We start from the raw sequence: 19096 nt of genomic DNA on the forward strand, positions 1-19096 counted from the left end.
AAGCACATTGTGAAGCACACTGCTATACAAAGTTGTATCGTTATTTTATTTATTCTAACTTTTTGCTTAAAAAAATGTAAGCATGTCAACAATAAAAAAATGTATTTAGAATATACAGTAAAACAAACTATCCATCAGTATATACCTTAGTTTAGATTAGCACCACCATTACCAGTAACAATGCTGCTTAAACCTTTTATGATAATCCAATAATATAATGCAGCCTATAAATGACACAAGAATATTACCGAAGTGAATTTGTTTTGCACCAAATCATTTTATTTCTGTTTCTGGGGACAGAGATTGAAACATTACAAACACATCAAGACAGGTGGGTAAAATGACAGATGTTTACATACAGGTGCAGAGATATAGTATATACACATTTGCAATCACTAAAATATACAGTGTTGCTCCTTTTCTTGCAACAAGCAGAAAGTTTCAGATATTATGAAAACAACAATAAGATGTTCTTACTTTCTTTTTTATTTTATTCCACCATGCAAAAACCTGAACCCTACAATCGGACGGTGCTCAATTATTCTAGCATTATTTGCATCATTGTTTTTGATATATACTCTAATTCTCTTTCAATTACTGACAAAATGGAAACGCACACATCTCATGGTGACAGTTTAAAAAACTTTAAACTCTGTATCTGGCTTATTCAGTTTATTTAAACGTAATGAATATTTAAAAGCTACGTAAATTTGATATTTCTCACATAAAGTGTATATGATCATAATGCAATTGGCATTGAATAAATTCTTAGACATAATAGATGCATGCACTATTAGACATAACACAAACATTCGGTGGAATTTACAGTGCTTTCTCACTCTACAGGGGCTTAAGAAGAAATCCACATCAGTACAAGAGCATGCAACAGAACAGACAATATCTACAAATACAAATTTAAAGCAACTTTAGAGTAACAACAGCAGCTTATTATTGAACATGTCAATGCAAAACAAATGATCTTTTCCATTATTTCGACAAAACACATAAATCATGTGCAGTTTGAGGCTTTTTGTCGCCTTTTCTCTGTCGTTGGTTTTCATTCAACTCTTTGCTCTCTCTCTTATGCTACATAAGAGAGCTCTCGATCTATTTGTTCAGGTACTTGGCCACAGACTTGTAGGCGAAGAGGATCTCTGAGTCATTTGGGCAGGTGTAGCGAAACACATCCTGTTTGTAGGCGTTTTCCAGGTAACGCGTCAGACCTTTCAGCGCCTTTGGGATGGCAAAATCACGGTACTTCTTACACACCACCTGGAGGAAGAGGGGTTGATTTAATTATTTGTGAAAACAGAGGGATTTCGATACATTGCTAGAAGGAACTTTAAATCTTCAAAACCAGGAATGGCTCATAACCTCTTTGAACTAATCTTTACCGTTGAGACATTAAAGGAGATTGTATAAATAATGGGTTTGTTTATACACAAAGCACCGTTGAACTCTGCTCACCTTCACAATGTGGATTTTGGGAAGCAGGTTACAGTCCGCCAAGGTGAGGGAGTCGCCATCCAGATAGAGACGGGTCGACTCGTTGGCATTGGGGTTCTGTTGCAACTCATGAGGAAGAGGCGTCTCCAGGTTCATGTTCAGCTTCACCAGAGTCGCAAGAAATTTCTTCTCTAGTGCTGAAAGAAAGTCAAGTGTAAACATCTCTTGCATATGAAAGAAAAAAAAAATTACAATAAATTCAACAAATCCATCTTTGAACTAATGCCCTCACCATCATTTTTTCCAGGATCGGGATTCTTTATATATGCTGAGAATTTTAGGAAGATGTCCTCTCCAGCGCCGTTGGACTCCTTGTATCGACAGCACAATTTTGGGTACCTGTCATTTAGAGAAAAGCAGATAGAATAGTCAATGCGTTTGAAATAACTGAAGAATACCAGATAGACTCCTGTATTTAGCAATCATCAATGTGTTTGAATGAACCGGATGCAGTCCACTCACTCTGGTGGGGCCAACGTCTCCTCCAGGAACTCCTCAATCTTGTTGTTGTCCGTTTTGACCTCGCCGTTGCAGATGAGGAACGGAGGCTGAGAGCCTGGAGCCAGAGCCTTCAGCGCCTCAGGTGTCCTGGAAACAGGAAACAAACCAGGTTTAACTCGTCAGCATCCATCAGATAACAACAACCCAACAGAAGCCAAAACCAAAAAAAACTACCCTCACGCTTCCTCACGTTAAGAACCACTAACTGATACTTTCCACTTTTTTTGTTTAGTTTCACTTCCTCATTCCCAAGTTCAGGAGGTTAATAAATAATCTTACCCCTTAATAATAATCAATATATAGTGGATGGGATTTTTTTTTTTGTACAAGCAGAGAGAGAGAGTGCACACAACACAGTGTCCAAGTCATGTATTTTACTCACCTCTCTAAAGGAACAAAACAATCACCAAATAAATCGGGCCTGACCTGTCCTTCAAGAACACCCATCATGATGGTTCTCCAGATGGTCAAGACTCTTCAAATCCAAAAACCTAATTCCATGATGACCCAGCCAATTGACCTCTGGCTCTCAAATGTCATTGAACATTTCCTGCCAAATAACTCTGATGGAAATCTGTTCCCAAATCCAACTCCAAAAAGTAAAATAATGTCTATGAGTACATAAATCAAAACTTTCTCACACCCCAGCCCCTGAGCCACAGCCAGCTGCCACTTGCGGAGCTGGCTGTGGCTCAGGGGCTGAGGCAGGTTGTTAACTAACCAGAAGATTGATAGTTCAATCCCTGGCTCCTCCCGTCCACATGCCAAAGTGTTGTTGGGTAAGAAACCGAACCACAAATTGTCCATGAAGGCTGTGTGACAGACTCACGCTATAAAGTAGCACTGTATGAATGCATGTGTGCATGTGGCTTGTAAGAAAAACTCTAAATAAATACAATCCATTTATAATTTACTTACCCTAACCAATAGGACTGTGAGCAGGGAAATATTTTAAAGCTTATTTTTCAAGATTTCCATCATCTGTAGATTCTATTTTCTGATAATGATTTGTATCATTATTATCATTTGTCATCACTCTTTTGTCTTGTATTAAGGATGCGTGGTGCCAGAGAGCCGGTAGATCCTGTAGGGTTTGATCTTGCTGGACAGGAATGCCTCTTACCTTCCTCATTCTAAAAAAGCCTGTGCGTAAGTTTATCTGAATGGAAACTGTATCATTGATGAAGCGGCTTTCTGTCGATGCGCTGCAGTCAACGCATTCTTTCATATGGCTTCCCCCTGCAGCCCTGCATTGAGCAACACTGAGGTAATGACAAAAATGTAAACCTCAGGTCCTTTCCTTCACACCGACAACTCTTTGTTATGTCATGCAAGGGCCGGGGCCAATAAGATGAACCCCAGTAGAACGTGTACGGCCATGAATGCAACCGAAAAGCTTCCAATGTTTGCTGAGATATCATCAGGAAGCAAGTTAGGTCCATGGTAAAATATTGTTTTTTATTATACTGTATATGTGCCATGGAGAGAGAAAAGTAAGTGCTCTCACCTCTTCATGTCCACAGTGGTGATGGTGAATTTCACCCCTTTCAACCAAAGAATCATGAAGAGTCTCTGACAGAAGGGGCAGTTGCCCACACTCTCCGCGTCCACACTGGCCTGATGGAAAAACAGATGATGAAGAATTGCAACCACTGCAAAGCACTTGGGAAGGACCCCAGGGTCGGAGAAAGGGGACAGGGTTTGCAGAGTGCCGAGGCGGGACGGGGCAGTCGGGGGGTAAGCATGAGCCAAAGGCAAAGAAATGTGGCAACAAAGTTCCACTTGCACATAAGGAAGAGATGAATGCAAAGAAACATGCATTCATCGAAACAACATTCTGGCAACTGAGAGATTGAAAGAATGCACATGAAAGAGGAAGCTGTCTGGAAAAACCCAATAACAGACAAGGAACCGAAATTAAACCGGTTGCATTCCGCGAAAACAAGGGAGAACACATGTTAAACGTGGCCTACTGGTAGGTTTTAGTTCTATAATGCATCTAACCAAACTGTGAATGCTTGCACAGGTATTCTTGTCAAGCCTGCTCTGCCCTGACAGTCTAAAGGAATTTTAAATGGAGGGTTGAGGCTGCTTTTCCACCCAGATTAAGAAACACAGTATTAACATGGTGTTTTCTTTCTCAGCTATGTTATATCAGATCACCTGTATATGTACATATGAACATGTGTATATATACAGTACATACTATAGACTTTGAAAGCTGATGCCTTTTGAAACAGGACACTTTAAAATTGCACTCAATACAGATGCCACAGCGCTCAGCTGCCTATACCACTGTACTTTGAAATGTGTGTTATGAGTTTCTAGGCACTGATTATTTATTAAACACACTTTTTTTGAAAGTCTCGCACAATATCAAGACATACATTTGTGATGATGATGAGTGATAATCAGAAATTAAATGAAAGTAAAACAAGTCAAGTGACACATGGAAATTTACTGGTTAATTTATATGTTAAATAACTGCAAGCGTACCTAACACTGGGTACAATTACTGCATTTATACTATTCTATTCTACTCTGTTTTGCGTATTTAAAGCAGGTTCTTTTAAACGCGTGGCACATCTCAAGTATTTCGGTTCTTACCTTAACGAAGAGTTCAATCTTCGGGGCCTCGGCCATTTTTCTTTCTCTGATTCTGTCTTTTTCTCTCTGCCTGGTAACGTCCACCTCTCCTCTCCCGGATTTGTTTCTGACACTGTTGATGTACAGATTTTAACAAGAGAACTGTGAATGTAAAGTTTAGATCCTTAACCCTTTGCAGCTTCGTGCTTCTCGCTCCACACACGTCACGCCCTCCAGGTTTTGACGAAACTGGCCATACTCACACAGGAGTGGTGGTCACTCTGGCTTTGTCGTCACTCTACCTGTAGTGCGTGTTTTCAATACCACTGCTTCACCTCTCCCTCTTCAGGCACAGCAGTCAAGCCTCTTCTCTCCGCTGAGTCTGTCTGCTCTTTGTTTGTCTCTCACCACACCTGTCGAGCTTTGCGAGGCGGGCCGACGCCCCCTCCGGCCTTTCCAGTCCAACCAGCAGATCTGGATCTCTTTTTTCAACCTCTCAGCGTTCGAGCAAATTCTATAAGATAAAAGTGTCGCTCTCAGTATCTTCTCAGTATCTTACTGTCTCAGTCCGTCCCCTTTGATCTGAATCTGCCTTCGTTCAGCCACTTTCAGCCACTTTGTGTAATTAGAAAAACCTAATGTTCACAAAATAAAACTCAATGGCCTGACCCAATAACTCAGAGAGTTCATAAATCCAACAGTCCCCTGGTGAAACTACATTTAAATTCATTAGATCCAGATTTGAATCGGCACCAATTACGCACACTGATATAAATAAATAAATATTAGTCCTCTAAACATTTTTATCATCAAGACTCAAAATTGCAATCCTAAAGAAAATGAAAAAAAAAAGAGTAAAGTTTCAAGGAGACTGGTTGAGTACCTTTTAGGTAATCTTGCAAACAAACAAACTACCGGAAAGTCATATTTTACAAGTATATTTACCTCAACTACTATGGTCAGTTACTTGTAAGTTTATTTGGCTAAAAGTATGATGAAGATGTAACATTTCTTTGATTGTTTCTTTATGGACACGGCTTTGTGCACGGGGTTGTCGGAATGATGAACCCACAAACCTCAAACTGCTGACAGAAAGTAAGAAGTCAGACTTAACCAAAGTTCAGCTATTACCTAATTTGAACTAAGGGGATGAGTCAAAACTAGCCCCCCGGAAAGAAACATACAAGTGTCCACATACTTCTGATCACATGAGGAAATGAGAATGGTCATGGGACAAAATATTTATCATTCTGTCACCTGATGTAACCTGCCTTCATTTCTCCCTGTCACTCTCTGTCTCTCTCCCTGGTGTCAACAGTGTTTTCTGTGGCTTATTCCACATCTTCCCCTCAGTCTGATGTGTTCATCCCTCAGCCTACTGTCAGTCGTCGATCAGCATTCATGGCTGGCAGTAAAATGCTCTCATGTAGCAGGTATTTGCTGAGGCTTCTGTGACCGGAGACAAGGAGGGAGAACCGCCCCCCGAGCGAGCCGACATAAAAACAAAAGGAGGTAGCAAGCTGAGAGGAAGGAGATAAAGATCCTGCAGCAAACAGAGACAGATCGGTGGAGATATGGCTCGTGCCACGCACAAGATAGAAAACCATAAAGGGTGTGACAGTCAGTCATCAATGACTTTGTGCTGTGGAATCCTTTATTTGGATTTAGAGAATGTTCTCTGTAAATTAAAGTAATTGTCTTTATACTTGTGTTATATACTATGTTTTTTGTTTTTTTTATATCTCAATGAAAGGTGTTTCTCCCTTCCTACGATTTAAAACATCACCGGTGACGCAAAAAGAGTTTCTGGATGAATCATCTGTCCGAATGTCCCAAGAAAACAAGATGCACCGAGATGACTGCATGTGTTAATTATCTTTACCTTGCTTCACTATTGTTTGAGTTGACTCATACTTCTGTGAAGGCCCAATGTTACATGTAAATTAGATCAAGCTGCACACACTCATCCTAAGCATCCTAAATATGCCAGATTCTTTTCCAGCATTATTTCTTTCACAAAATTCCCCCTAAAGAGGCTTCATTACCACTTAACTTGGTGAAAGGATGCAGTATGGGTCGAGGAAGGATTCATTCAATTTTGGTTCAGTTCCAGTTTACGAGCTGGATCCAGAATGTTGTTACCTCATTGTTTTTAAAATTGCAAATTAATGCATCCACCTGATTCAATTTAAGGAGTATTGTTGGGCCTTGAGTGCTTTAGTATTTGAAATGCTCTATCCATATAGCAACTTCAACCCCTTCTCTTCTCTTCTCTTCTCTTCTCATCTCTTTCTTCTCTTCTCTTCTCTTCTCTTCTCTTCTCTTCTCTTCTCATCTCTTTCTTCTCTTCTCTTCTCTTCTCTTCTCTTTCTTCTCTTCTCTTCTCTTCTCTTCTCTTCTCTTCTCTTTCTTCTCTTCTCTTCTCTTCTCTTCTCTTCTCTTCTCTTCTCTTCTCTTCTCTTCTCATCTCTTTCTTCTCTTCTCTTCTCTTCTCTTCTCTTCTCTTTCTTCTCTTCTCTTCTCTTCTCTTCTCATCTCTTTCTTCTCTTCTCTTCTCTTCTCTTCTCTTCTCTTCTCTTCTCTTCTCTTCTCTTGTTCTTAACATTTCACACTTTATAAAAGTATAACTCTAAAACTGGAGGATGCAAAATAATTCTCAAAGATGACAGATAAAACTCTATTTAAAACATGAGATTTCCTGTCTGTGATGGTTTACATCAACATTTCAAAATGACATATTTAACCAGGAAAGGGAAGTCTGGGGCCCCCTGCTTGAGCTGCTCCCCCCGCGACCCGACCCCGGATAAGCGGATGGCGATGAGATGAGAGATATTTAACCATGAAGTTTTTGATTTTCCTCCTCCTGCTGCTGATACTTCTGCTTGTTCCTGTAGTGCTCATGAGACACTTAAGGCTTCAGTGTACTGATCGTGTTTACTGTGATGCTCAGACAGAAGTGTGTGAATACACAAACATTCTGAATAAAATATGATAAAATTTTGTTTTTTACTGAAAACCTTACAGAGCTTTCAGTTGTTGTTTTTTTGCAAAAGTCCTGATGAATAACAGTAGAAGAGTATTTTACCAATCCCCAGCAGTTTCACTGGTATTGAGTCACCGGTGTGTGATTTCCCCAGAGTAACAACTGCCATCTTCATTTCAAATCCTGTTGAACACTTCCTCTTCTGACATCAGTGCACATGCGCAGCAGACACTGAGTTACCCATCATCATTAATAATTCATATTATTAAGCATCATGTTTATAGAACGGAAGGCGGAGACTTGGAAGCAGATAACATGGGAATTAGCTCAAATCAGGAAACCAGACACCTCAGCTTCAGTATCAGTGGTATCAATGGATGAGGATGGAGCACAACAGCTCATCCCCTGATCAGGTTCGTGGATGACAATGCGTTTTTGTATCTTTGGTCACGGCGTCCTGAATTAAATCAAACTGTTGCACCTCCTAACGCGCTACAACGGCTGGGGAGGAGAGCAGTGCCACTGGCTTCATGAAACTTTCACAACATCCTGTTCACAAACCAGGTTGAGTCGACACTGAAGCTCAGTTCAAATTAATGTCCGATCCTGACTGGATATTGCCATTATCATCATAAGCAGCTGGATGCCGTTTCAAGGTAAGTTTGTGTACTTAATGCTTTTCAGACACAAGGAAAATCTAAGTACTTTAATATCAAAATTGCATTTCCCTCTTTTCAAAGGCTGAAAGAGATTTAAATAATAGAAAGACATCAAGAGCTAATGCGGAACAATAAAATCAATTAAAAACATGGACAAGAGAAAGAAATGCATTGATTAAAGTTGGTTTGCATCAATAATGGTTTATTATTGGACTTGAATTCAAAGGAATTATGATTAAATGTAGGAAAGACAAATAATCCAATCAAATGAGACGCCTCACCCTTTTCTGCAGCTATTGTTCTGAATACGACACAAGAACAGTTGAAGTGATTTAATCAAATTAAATGAACAACTGGCTGTAAAATATACACTGTGGTAATATCAGACAACTGTCATTCTTAGTTACATCATTCATTTTTACTTTAAAAAGCAGAGGGTACCCACAGTTTAGAAGAATATAGGATACAGACAGAGATGCTGCAGAAACACCAAGGTCAAAAACATGCTTTTGCCCTATGGATCTTGCCCTTAATTAATAAAATAAAATAATTTTAAATATGTCACAGGACGGTCTGGACCCTCTTCACTATACTCCTTTTCCTTTAACTTGGATTTTAACATTGCTTTCTGTTTTAATTGATTTTATTACAAACAGAGAACCGATTGTTTGATTAAATGTCTCTGTCCTGTACACTCCTTTATTTTCCAATGGGTTCCCTTCCGGGCTGGGTTCTTTCCTCCACTATTATTTCTCTCGGACACTAATGAGGACTAAGGATGATTAATTACGACAACAGTATACAGCTAACGGACGTTCTTACGTAAGCAGGTGGCTCTGTGTGGTCAGAGCTTGCCACAATGAGCAACAGTCGAGTGACAGAATGACTCTTTTTTGGTTCCTTATTTGTATCAGATGCATGTGTGTGTTTAACCAACGTTTCCTGTTCATCTTTTGATGTCCCGTATGCTTTCACAAGAGAAAAACTTTCAAGAGAAGATGAATTGGTTCCTCACTGATCTGGACTTTTTTTTTATTTGAATGATTGATATAAATGCATGTTGATATGTGGCCCTTTTTTTCACTTAATACTCTCTAGGAATGAACGCACAAAGCAGAGGTGTTGTAGCGGAGAAAGTCATAACCTCTGAAAAGATTATGTACGTGGTGGTGACCAGTCTTCATACTGGAAGTCAGAGGTTGATTTGGGGTAACAACACGTCTCTACTTCCTCCCATTTTCCAGAAGTGAAACCGGGGGAATGGAACTGAGGTAATCGGTCTGTGTTGGGGTCCTGTTTAAAACATTTCAGGAAATAAGAATAAATATTGTCCCTGCCAAAGTTAAAGTTAATGTTTTCCGAGGCTTACATAAATAATCAATCAAAAGACACAAATAGAACTCCCTCCTAATCCTACCTCTTGATTCCCTTTTGTGACAGGGAGGTGGTTACACTGAAAATGAAGAAATGCATCCTCCTCTCCTTCCTCTGTGTTTTACTGCTGTGTCTTTACAACGGCTGGCTCAGAGGACTCATCGGTCTGACTGCCATAAATCCAACCGCCACCTCTAACCGCGGCTGCAACAGCAGCAGAAATGTAACCATCTTGCTGTGGTACTGGCCCTTCGGCGTGTCCTATAATCTGGAAGGTGACGTGTGCTGGGACCTCTACCGCATCCCTCGCTGCAGCCTGGTGGACAAGCGCTCCTTGTTCTCTTCGGCTGATGTGGTGGTCTTCCACAACAGAGAGCTGATCCAGGGACGCCAGGAACTGCCGTTAGCTCTTCCACGGCCACAGTGCCAGAGGTGGGCCTGGATGTCCCTGGAGGCCCCTGTTCACAACGGAAACCTGCGGCCCTTTGCAGATATTTTCAACATGACGATAACCTACAGGAGGGATTCTGATGTCGCTGCACCGTATGGCGAGCTGCTACCAAAGGAGACCGGAGGACATCTGGTGGCAAACGACCTTCGGAATAAGAGCTCTCTGGTCTGTTGGGCGGTCAGCAACTACCGGATGGACCATAAGAGAAGCCAAGTGTACAGAGAGCTCAACGCCGCCGTTTCTGTGAAGGTGTATGGGAAATGGACCAAGAAAAGACTCTCATCCGCTAACCTCTTACTGACAATCTCTCGCTGCTACTTCTATTTGGCCTTTGAAAACTCATTGTCGAAGGATTATATCACGGAAAAGCTGTGGAAGAATGCTTATCAGGGTGGGGCAGTGCCCATTGTCCTTGGACCTCCGCTGAGCGATTACCAAGCTGTGGCCCCACCTAATTCCTTCATCCATGTTGATGAGTTTGCGTCGGTAAAAGAGTTAGGAAAGTATCTACAAGAGTTGGCAAAGGACAAGAAACGCTACAATGAATACTTCACCTGGCAACGAGAGTGGAAGGTGAAACTGTACACAGACTGGAGAGAGAGACTCTGTAAGATCTGTTTACAGTACAACAGTTTACCTCAGCACAAAGTGTACTCTGATTTAAGTGCCTGGGCCCATTCTGATAAGATCTGAGTTGGAGCAGTTGTGGCTCATTAATAAATAAATGATAAATGTTATCCCATTGGAAACTCAGGCATCATGAGTTTCTGCAGTAGAATTAACAGTTTCTTTTTAATGTTATTTTTGATGCAGTTGCCATTCTTTTGCTGTGCTGCTTGAATAAATTAAATAAAGGGGGGGGGCGGGGGGACTGGTGACTGGTGGAATTAGTGCATAGTTAATTTTACATTAATCACGTCCCAGATACTCTTAAATTTTTCTAAACATGTTGAGACATTTCTCCATTTAGCAATAATCTGTTGCAGATAGTTTGCCTTGGTGATTCAACCTGTGGTCAGAAGCATCCAGTTTGCCTGAATTATCTTTATCTCGACTGTTACTCAAGTCCACCACTGGCAAGATGACTTTAGTGGTTACGATTTAGAAATTCACAGTGCTGTGTTCCAACAAGCCACCCCGCATATCAGGATCACAACATGCCATAAAGTCCCTATGGTGAACGTGGCAGCAGCTCACAACACATGGGGCCTGATATTCAGCCCGGGAGGTCAGAGGACACACATAACATGCACACAATTGGGGTTATTCTTGCTTGAGCTGGTCTGCTGCTGAAAGTTATAGTACAATCATCCATTTATTTATGTTAACCAGACTTGTCACCGGCTCCTGGTGGCCAAGCAATCACATATGGTCAACGGGGATCTTTTGTGCCTCTTGATCAGCCACTCTGCCCACGACTGGTCAGGAGTGAGTGAAGGGTGATACATTGCCTACATCAGGATGAAGAAGACTAACTTCAAAAATATAACTGATATGAAAATGAATGTTTTCTCATAGCAGTCATGGCATACAAGGAAGTGACTAATAAAAGAACAGATAGTTACCACGCACCCAACCTGAAACTGGAGCCACAACTTTTTGCACGGCTGCAACTGCATCAGATAAGGGGACACACTTTGCTTAGCCGCATTGTGTTAGTCTTTGAACAATGTCAGACTGTCTTATCATACTTGTTAAACATTTACTTCCTTTATTTTGTCTCTCTTCTTACACTAAAAAAAAAATGTATCTCACCTTCTGAAATAAAGTCTGACTGTAGGAAACAGATCAATATCTTCAAAAATTTAAAAAATTAAATTGATCCTGTGTTCCGGACATGCATTGTATCAAATAAACCAGTCTTGTAAATCCACACTGGTCTAGTGCAGCACTACAGAGGCACAGAATAAAGGACAATTTACTTTTGGTGGGACATGTGCAAAGATTTACTGGGAAAATTAACAATTGGGTAGTTTGCATATACAAATTTTCAAGGAAAAGTGTCCGTTTTACATTTAAGTCTCAGGTGTCTCAGCGCAGCCAACATTTCAATAAATTATAATGAATCCATTTACAATCTGTCAAGACAACGTGTTATATTAAAAGTTCATGAGTTTAGTCCAATGTTAATGTGCCATCTCCAAGTTGTCACTTAGGGACTTCAGTCATGTTAAGTATTTTGAAGCTGAATGAGACATTTAATGTCTTCTATCTAAAACTATAGTCATTCCACTAAAAAGAAACTTCTTAAAATACATTTCGGTGAGCACTTGACTGGCTGTCATTTCAACATGAACATAAAAACCTTTACAATAAAATCATGGTTGGGAACAGAGAACAAAGTTGGTCAAATTGACAATAGCTCGGTCAGGTTGGATATTTATAGCATTGCCATTCACCTGAGACAATAAGAGGAAATATTAACAGAGTGCAAATGGCAGATTTAGCAGCTAAGACACTGAACAACAAGATTCTTCACATTGTCAAAATATTACTTTGAATCCCGCCATCGCTGCCAAAAATACTTGCAAAAGATGTCGACGACACAGAAAAAAAAAATGTATGTTTTGGGAAACAAACAGGAACATTTTCGAAAAGATTAAACAATTCAAAAGAAACTTTGTGCAAAACAAATGGAAAAAATTTACCCCGATAAGAAACCGTTTTCCATTTCAAATGGAAGACAAATACCGTAGCTGCTGTTTTCAGATTGGAGACAAGAATTGCACAAATACTGATCCATGTGTAAAAAAAAATAATATATTCTGTAACTCATATTTTGGTTCTCTTGAAACCCAGAATTGTTCTCACCTGCACCCCAGAAAAACTACCCAGGATTTTGTATAAGTGGATGGAACGAACTGGTTCTTTACAACATTCCATAACTTGTCTATGGTGTACAGATTCAAATCTTAGGTTGTTCTAAACATGAAATGACCAAAGCCAGTGGAAATTATTTACTATGCTTAATCCAAGAACACAAAAGGCACCCACATTTTCATAGTAGCTGGTGTGGAGGTTCTGGTCGCGATTAGAGGGTGTGGACAAGGCAATTTGTAGTTTCAGAATTAGAACAGGAGAAAGATCCTCCGCCCTTGAACCGTTTGTCCTGTGATCCACTGAGTCTCATTCCAGTTTGAGATGGCCTCCAACATAAAAGCTTGGGAAGGATATCTGTGGGTTTGGCTGGGCCTACCTGAGCATGTTTATCCAGTCATGTGACCAACAAGTCCAGGGTGAAGGGCCTGTTTGAGGACATCAGGCCGGTGAAGTGAGGGCATGTACAGTGTGGGAGGAGGGCCTCCGGGGTAACCGGACACCTGGTAGCTCTGACTGGGAATGGGGGAATGGGACATGTTCAGTGGGGAAGGGCTCTGCTCGTAATACTGGCCGTCGCACTCCTCGTCCAGTGGCAAAGCCAGTCGCTTTCCTTTCTGTCTCCGGTTGCAGAACCAAACACGCACCACCTGCCAAGAACAGAATTTCTCATTTACAAAACGGCAATCAACAAGAGAGATACTTTAGAAGGCAAACTTGGTCACTTTTGCTCTTACGTCTCTCTCAAGGCCCAGGTCATCTGAAATGTGCGTGATCTCCTGGGTGTTGGGTTTTGGACACTTGATGAAGTAGGACTCCAGAGCAGAGCGCACTGCCCCCTCCAGACTTGTCCTTCTCTTCCTCTTTCTGGTGTCGACAAATACTCTCTCGATCTTGTACATCTGAAGAAACACAAAATGCATCCATTGAGGATATGGATGACGTACACATAAGTAGTAATTTTTGTCTCCCTTTTGGGTTAAGCCTTGTTTGGATGGCTACGGTTTAAACAGTGTTTCATGTGATCTCTAAAAGAGACTTAATAAATATTGCCACTAGGTGGCAGGTCAAACTTCCTCAGAACAAAGCTTTGGTTCAAGGCAGCTCAGCCTGAAAAGACCAACTGATCCCATCAGGCTCTAGGATCCTCTGTTGTCTTGTAAACTAGATGGCAGATGTCCGTGTTGCAGACTTACATCCTGGGGATTGTCTGAGGTCTCTGCCTCATTCAGCCATCTCTGAAGAAGGGGTTTCAGCTTGCACATGTTCTTAAAGCTCAGCTGCAGAGCCTCGAAGCGGCAAATGGTCGTCTGGCTGAACATCTTACCTGCACGCAAATAAAAAACATCAGATATCTCACGCAATTACCTCACAAAACACACAAGACTCATGTTTCCATCAAAAACAATTGGTAGTTGATGACTCAGCAAGGTTTCAGGAGTTGACGTCTGAGGCACTTTGTCAAAACTAGCAATCTCCCACCCACTAACACACAAGTTCTCTACTGATGTAAGAATCTGAACTTAGCAACATACTAAACAAATACAACAAAGTCCATTGTTGACTGACCATTACAACTGAAAGTATCCTTGGAATCATACGGCAGTGCAATATGACCCAATAGGACATCATGGGAATTCAACTTACCATAGAGGTTACCCAGGGCAAGGCCAACGTCAGCTTGAGTGAAACCCAGGGTAATGCGTTTGTGTTTCAGTTCCTTGGCAAACTGCTCCAGTTCCTCAGTGGAAAGGTTCTCCTGTGTGACAGGTACATATGAAACCATTTGAGAAGTAGAACATGAACGCTTATATGAATGACTTGAAGGCACATTATTCTCTGAGCTGGATCTCATAACAAACCACTGGAAATGGAAGAGGGGATTCAATGGCAACTCTTACCTCCTCTGAGTCGCTGCATCCGCCGCTGGACGAACCGCTGCTCCGCGTTGAAGTAGCCGGGTTTTGCGTCTGCGGACCGGGGGCAGCTTGGGTTGGGTTCACGCTGAAAAACGCGTTTCCTGGAAGCCCGTTGCTCGGGGGTGAAGGGGACATGGACGGCGATGATGCAGATGATGTGGAGGGGTTTTGATTACTGATACCGGGCTGGGTGATGTGCGCGATCCCAGGCCAGAAGGACGGGTTCCAGGCCGCGGGGTAGAAGACTCCATGGGCCATGGCGGCGGAGGCCGACGATGTCAGGTACTGCTGACCCTTGATCTCCGCTGAGTAGTCATCGCCGGTGTCCTTCTCGGTCTTGATCTCGGGCATTTTGATTTGCTCCCGGGTCTCGGCTATGGGGGGACTCAGGTTTGTAGGCTGGGACGCTGCCGTTACGCCGGGTACCTGGCCGGTGTACTCGGTCGCAGCGAAGGGATACCAATGCTTGGGTTGCCCAAACTCTCCAGCCTGCAGGTCGGCTCCCCTGTAGTCCCCAGCCATGGGTGGGAAAGGGAAGAATGTCTGCGCAGAGGCCGACGTGATGCCACCGTACGCGGATTTGTTGTAGAGGAGGCTCGGGTCTGGCAAAACGCCGTGAGGAAGCTGGAATGACGCATCTTGACCCAAAGACTGAGCGCAAGGGCCGGCGCGGCTGAAATCGTAGGGCCTGCTCTGGCACTCGGGACTCTGTGATCTATCAGACATCTTCCAAACGCCGAGATGGACTATTGAACAAGAACTAGTCCGAGGTAGAAAGTTTTAAAAGAAACTTGTTATTGGGGAATGGTTTTGAAACGTGCGCATCCGTTTCAAGTTTACGCACAAGCCGCAGAGTAACGAGAGAGGAGGACGCGCTCCAAATAATCCATCAACTGTTTGACCTGCGTAGAGTCCGATTGGGGAGACTATTGCCAGCTGTCGTTTTGCTGCCACAATACCACCAACACGCCTCCGGGGCTATTCCATGAATCCCTGCCCTTCGCCGCCTCACCGTCAAGCTCAACTGCTGAGATCCTCCAAGGCTCCCCGGGTTCTCGAGTGTAGCTGCGGGTGTTGGAGTGCGCCTTATCTCGTCGCCCATTGGCTGGCGCAGACAATTGCGCACAGCTGATGGTGAGTTTGTGAATGACCTTGATTCCTCCCAGATTGGTGGGCGTGGTTTTAACACAAGCTCCGAGCGCATTCTTTTGCTGAGGAGCAACTTCTGCAACTAAAGTTAAAATCTAAACTGTTGAAGATAGAACGGTGAATCGACTAACTCGACATTATGTTTACATTACTAATTAGGATCGGGTGACAGATTTCCAACTGTGACACTCTGACATGCTCACCTCATACATGAAGTATAAAGCTGGACTTGTTTGAATTATTTATCTTCAAGGAAATGGCTTTGATATTAAAATCACCACTAATGTTTAAATACGTGAAATAAAGTGAGCCCGTAGTCCTGAGTTAATGTGATGAAGCAAATGACCTCAATTGGTTGGAAACAGTGTTTTGATAGCTCATAAATCATTCTGTCTTTAAGAGGAAAATATGTAGTGAAAATTGCCTGTGAAGTGTTACCAGCCCTGTAAACGATGGGATCTACATGCAGGAATGTACAAGGGTTGTTGTTGTGAAAGTTGGTTGTAAAATGGTTTGATTCAACAGATCATTTAAGTGGTATTTTTAAGCAACTTAGTATTTTAATCGGTGGTTTGCTCATGTTTTCATTAGATACATCAAGTTTAGCATGTTAAAAAGTTAATGTAAAGGGAGATTTAAGTCTTAATGTTTCTAATAAAGATTTGAGGATTCCCTTGGATCTGGGCACTGTCAGTATGTGTTTGGGTTGGATGAGGAAACAGAGTTTGTTTCTGTTTCTAGATTTCACATAAACACACACAAACACACACACACACATACACAAACACACACACACACACACACACACACAGACACACACACACACACACGCACACACACACACACACACACACACACAACCACACACTGTTGGATGATAAAACCACAAACATCATTCAGGCGACCTTCTCCCATTCCCCCCCATTGAAAAGCCTGGATGGTCGACACACCCGCGCAGATGCGCTCCCCCCAGAGAGAGTCGTTGGCCGCAGATTGCGGCAGGAAGACGCACTGCGGGGAGGGAGCGAGGATGCCATTGTACGAACTGGCCCCGGGGCACCCCGTGGATTTCAGATCCCGGGTTGCGATGGTCGACCATTAGCTCCTTTTCAGATTGAAACAATAAGTCTCAACTCTTTGATTCCGCCCCACACCCAGCACATCCCCCTCCTCATCCTCCTCCTCCTCCTCCTGAAACAAACACCAGACACAAGTTTCACTATGCAGAAAAGCCCTTAAGGTCCAAAACTGGTCGGAGGAGCATGGTGTTGTCTGCAGGTGCAATAACCAAGTTGTGAAAGAAATGCCTTTGCATATTGGTGGAATCCAGCCTGAAATAACTGTCTATCATCTTCGGCTTCAGTTTCTCCTTTAGTTTCCCCCTCCTGGTCTTTTATAATGGAGTAGTGCCTGACTGCTGTACAATGGATTAGATAATAATTCACATTTGCAAATTGTGCTGTTTCATTTATCCTTCTATATAATTATACGACTATTGGTTTAAATATTGAAGTGCATTGTTAATCTGTTGTGTATATTTAAAGAACAACTACCCAGTTGGACTATGGTAAGAACAGTCGTCTCATAGTTTTGCACAAAATCACAATTCACATTAAACAGAAAAAAAAATACATCGTGCGATATGAAGCAGAAGAAACTCAGGTCCTTGTTTTTGATCAATTTATAAATTGTTATAATGTGGAGAATTAAACCAAATGTTTCTATTGACCATGGGGATGTTATTGTTTTCTTGATGTTTCCATGTTTCCAATGTAAAATGTCAGAAAAACATGACAATTCAGAGGACAGACAGAAATCTATAATTATGTATCACTTCCAATTTATGTAGTGCCCTTGTGGTCTCCTTGGGAAGTGCCACTAGCCTGAATTACTTTTAAAAATCCTCCCTACCCAGCCGATCATCCCTCTCTCTGTCCTGTGATACAAGACCCATGTAGGTCCAGGATCAGGGAACCTTGGGGAGACCAGAGGCCCTGGTCAATAGCTTAAAAGACATCAAACCTCAGCCATACAAGCATTGTCCTGGGCCATGGACTTGGGGGTTATAATTGTCATGCAAAAGACACGACAGCAAGAGAGAGGGCAGACTTTGGCCGGTGCTTCAGAGAGAGAGAGAAAGGGGCAGCAGAACACAGCTCTCTCGGGGGGGTTGGAGGGGTCAGACTTGAATAGCTGGGTACAGTGAGGAGGAGATGTGTGAGGGGAGTATCTGGGAATTTGGTTGAACCCCCCCTTGCCTCTTTCAGATGTCTCAGATCTTGTCTTCAGTTCTTTTTAAGTGGCCTCTTCAGGACACCTCAGAGGTCCGCTCGCTACTCGCAGATCAGGTCCAGTCACACAGCTAAGGGGGGGGGGGGGGGAGCGAGAGAGATAAAAGAATAAGAAGAAAGCCTGCGGGTGAAGCAGAGTGAATGTGTTGCACACGACAACCAGTCACACCAGAGAAGAGACATCTCTGCACCTCTGACGTGACCAAAATAACCCTGAGAGTGTGAGGCTACAGTTTCACAGTCATTTCTCAAATAAGTGATATATCCCCCTTGCCAGTTTGCCACGTACTCTTCTTCTCACCACACCGTACATTTAATGGAAATTGATAGTGGGCGTGCAGGTGCTATATGTGTGGTGCCTTCTTAATTTTCGCAAGACACTTGTTGCATGTGAGATGTGAACTTTGACATTTAAGACTAAGCAAAATAACTCTTTCCATGACCTTTGGTAAAGGGGCTGGTGCATAACCAAAGTAGGAACCCATTAAACGTTGCAGATCCAGGAAAGGTGTTTTGTTTTTTTTTATTACTGAGTGCCCCGAGAATAATTCATGGATCTTGATGAAGATCAGACATATTCAGGAAGCTGATATCTTTGAGTGTGGGAAATATGGTGCAGATTGAGGGGATTTGACAGAGGAATGTGCTGTAGTCGTGACTTTGTGATAAACACATCGTCCTCAATTTAGAAAAAATAATGGTAGTCACAGTTTAGTGTGTTGTCACATCGCCCGGCTCCTGTTTCAGTCTCTCATCTTTAAATTGTAGGAGAGTATTTCCCAGTACATCACCCTTTCTTCCTCTCTAATTTCCCTTTTCTCCTTGAGATTCTTGACATTCCTCTCGAGGATGCATGTGTT

The 19096-nt window shown here is 42.3% G+C and overlaps 3 protein-coding genes across 6 annotated transcripts; 1 reads left to right on the plus strand and 2 right to left on the minus strand.

The window, feature by feature from the left end:
* Positions 1-257: 257 nt before the first annotated feature.
* clic3 (chloride intracellular channel 3) lies at positions 258-4985 on the minus strand. Of its 3 annotated transcripts, none has more exons than XM_062412491.1 (7): positions 4857-4985; positions 4615-4726; positions 3515-3624; positions 1969-2094; positions 1739-1845; positions 1468-1643; positions 258-1272 (listed from the first exon to the last, which is right to left on the minus strand). In XM_062412491.1, exons 2-7 carry the CDS (start codon positions 4648-4650, stop codon positions 1108-1110), a joined length of 720 nt encoding a protein of 239 aa, XP_062268475.1. In that variant the 5' UTR covers positions 4651-4726; positions 4857-4985; the 3' UTR covers positions 258-1107. The 3 variants fall into 3 exon arrangements, with proteins under 3 accessions (XP_062268475.1, XP_062268476.1, XP_062268474.1); XM_062412492.1 differs by having other exon boundaries at positions 4896-4967; XM_062412490.1 differs by lacking the exons at positions 4615-4726; positions 4857-4985 and having other exon boundaries at positions 3515-4137.
* A 2888-nt stretch (positions 4986-7873) lies between these two features.
* LOC133975455 (fucosyltransferase 7 (alpha (1,3) fucosyltransferase)) lies at positions 7874-11933 on the plus strand. 2 transcript variants are annotated; one of them, XM_062413405.1, is made up of 4 exons: positions 7874-7989; positions 8141-8232; positions 9334-9506; positions 9676-11933. In XM_062413405.1, exons 3-4 carry the CDS (start codon positions 9496-9498, stop codon positions 10751-10753), a joined length of 1089 nt encoding a protein of 362 aa, XP_062269389.1. In that variant the 5' UTR covers positions 7874-7989; positions 8141-8232; positions 9334-9495; the 3' UTR covers positions 10754-11933. The 2 variants fall into 2 exon arrangements, with proteins under 2 accessions (XP_062269389.1, XP_062269388.1); XM_062413404.1 differs by having other exon boundaries at positions 7875-8232.
* A 506-nt stretch (positions 11934-12439) lies between these two features.
* pou5f3 (POU domain, class 5, transcription factor 3) lies at positions 12440-15522 on the minus strand. The gene is made up of 5 exons (XM_062413403.1): positions 14779-15522; positions 14525-14636; positions 14074-14204; positions 13615-13779; positions 12440-13527 (listed from the first exon to the last, which is right to left on the minus strand). Exons 1-5 carry the CDS (start codon positions 15520-15522, stop codon positions 13267-13269), a joined length of 1413 nt encoding a protein of 470 aa, XP_062269387.1. The 3' UTR covers positions 12440-13266.
* Between the last annotated feature and the right edge of the window lie 3574 nt (positions 15523-19096).

Source organism: Platichthys flesus, chromosome 19 (genome assembly GCF_949316205.1).
Source record: "Platichthys flesus chromosome 19, fPlaFle2.1, whole genome shotgun sequence".
Lineage (NCBI taxonomy): Eukaryota > Metazoa > Chordata > Actinopteri > Pleuronectiformes > Pleuronectidae > Platichthys > Platichthys flesus.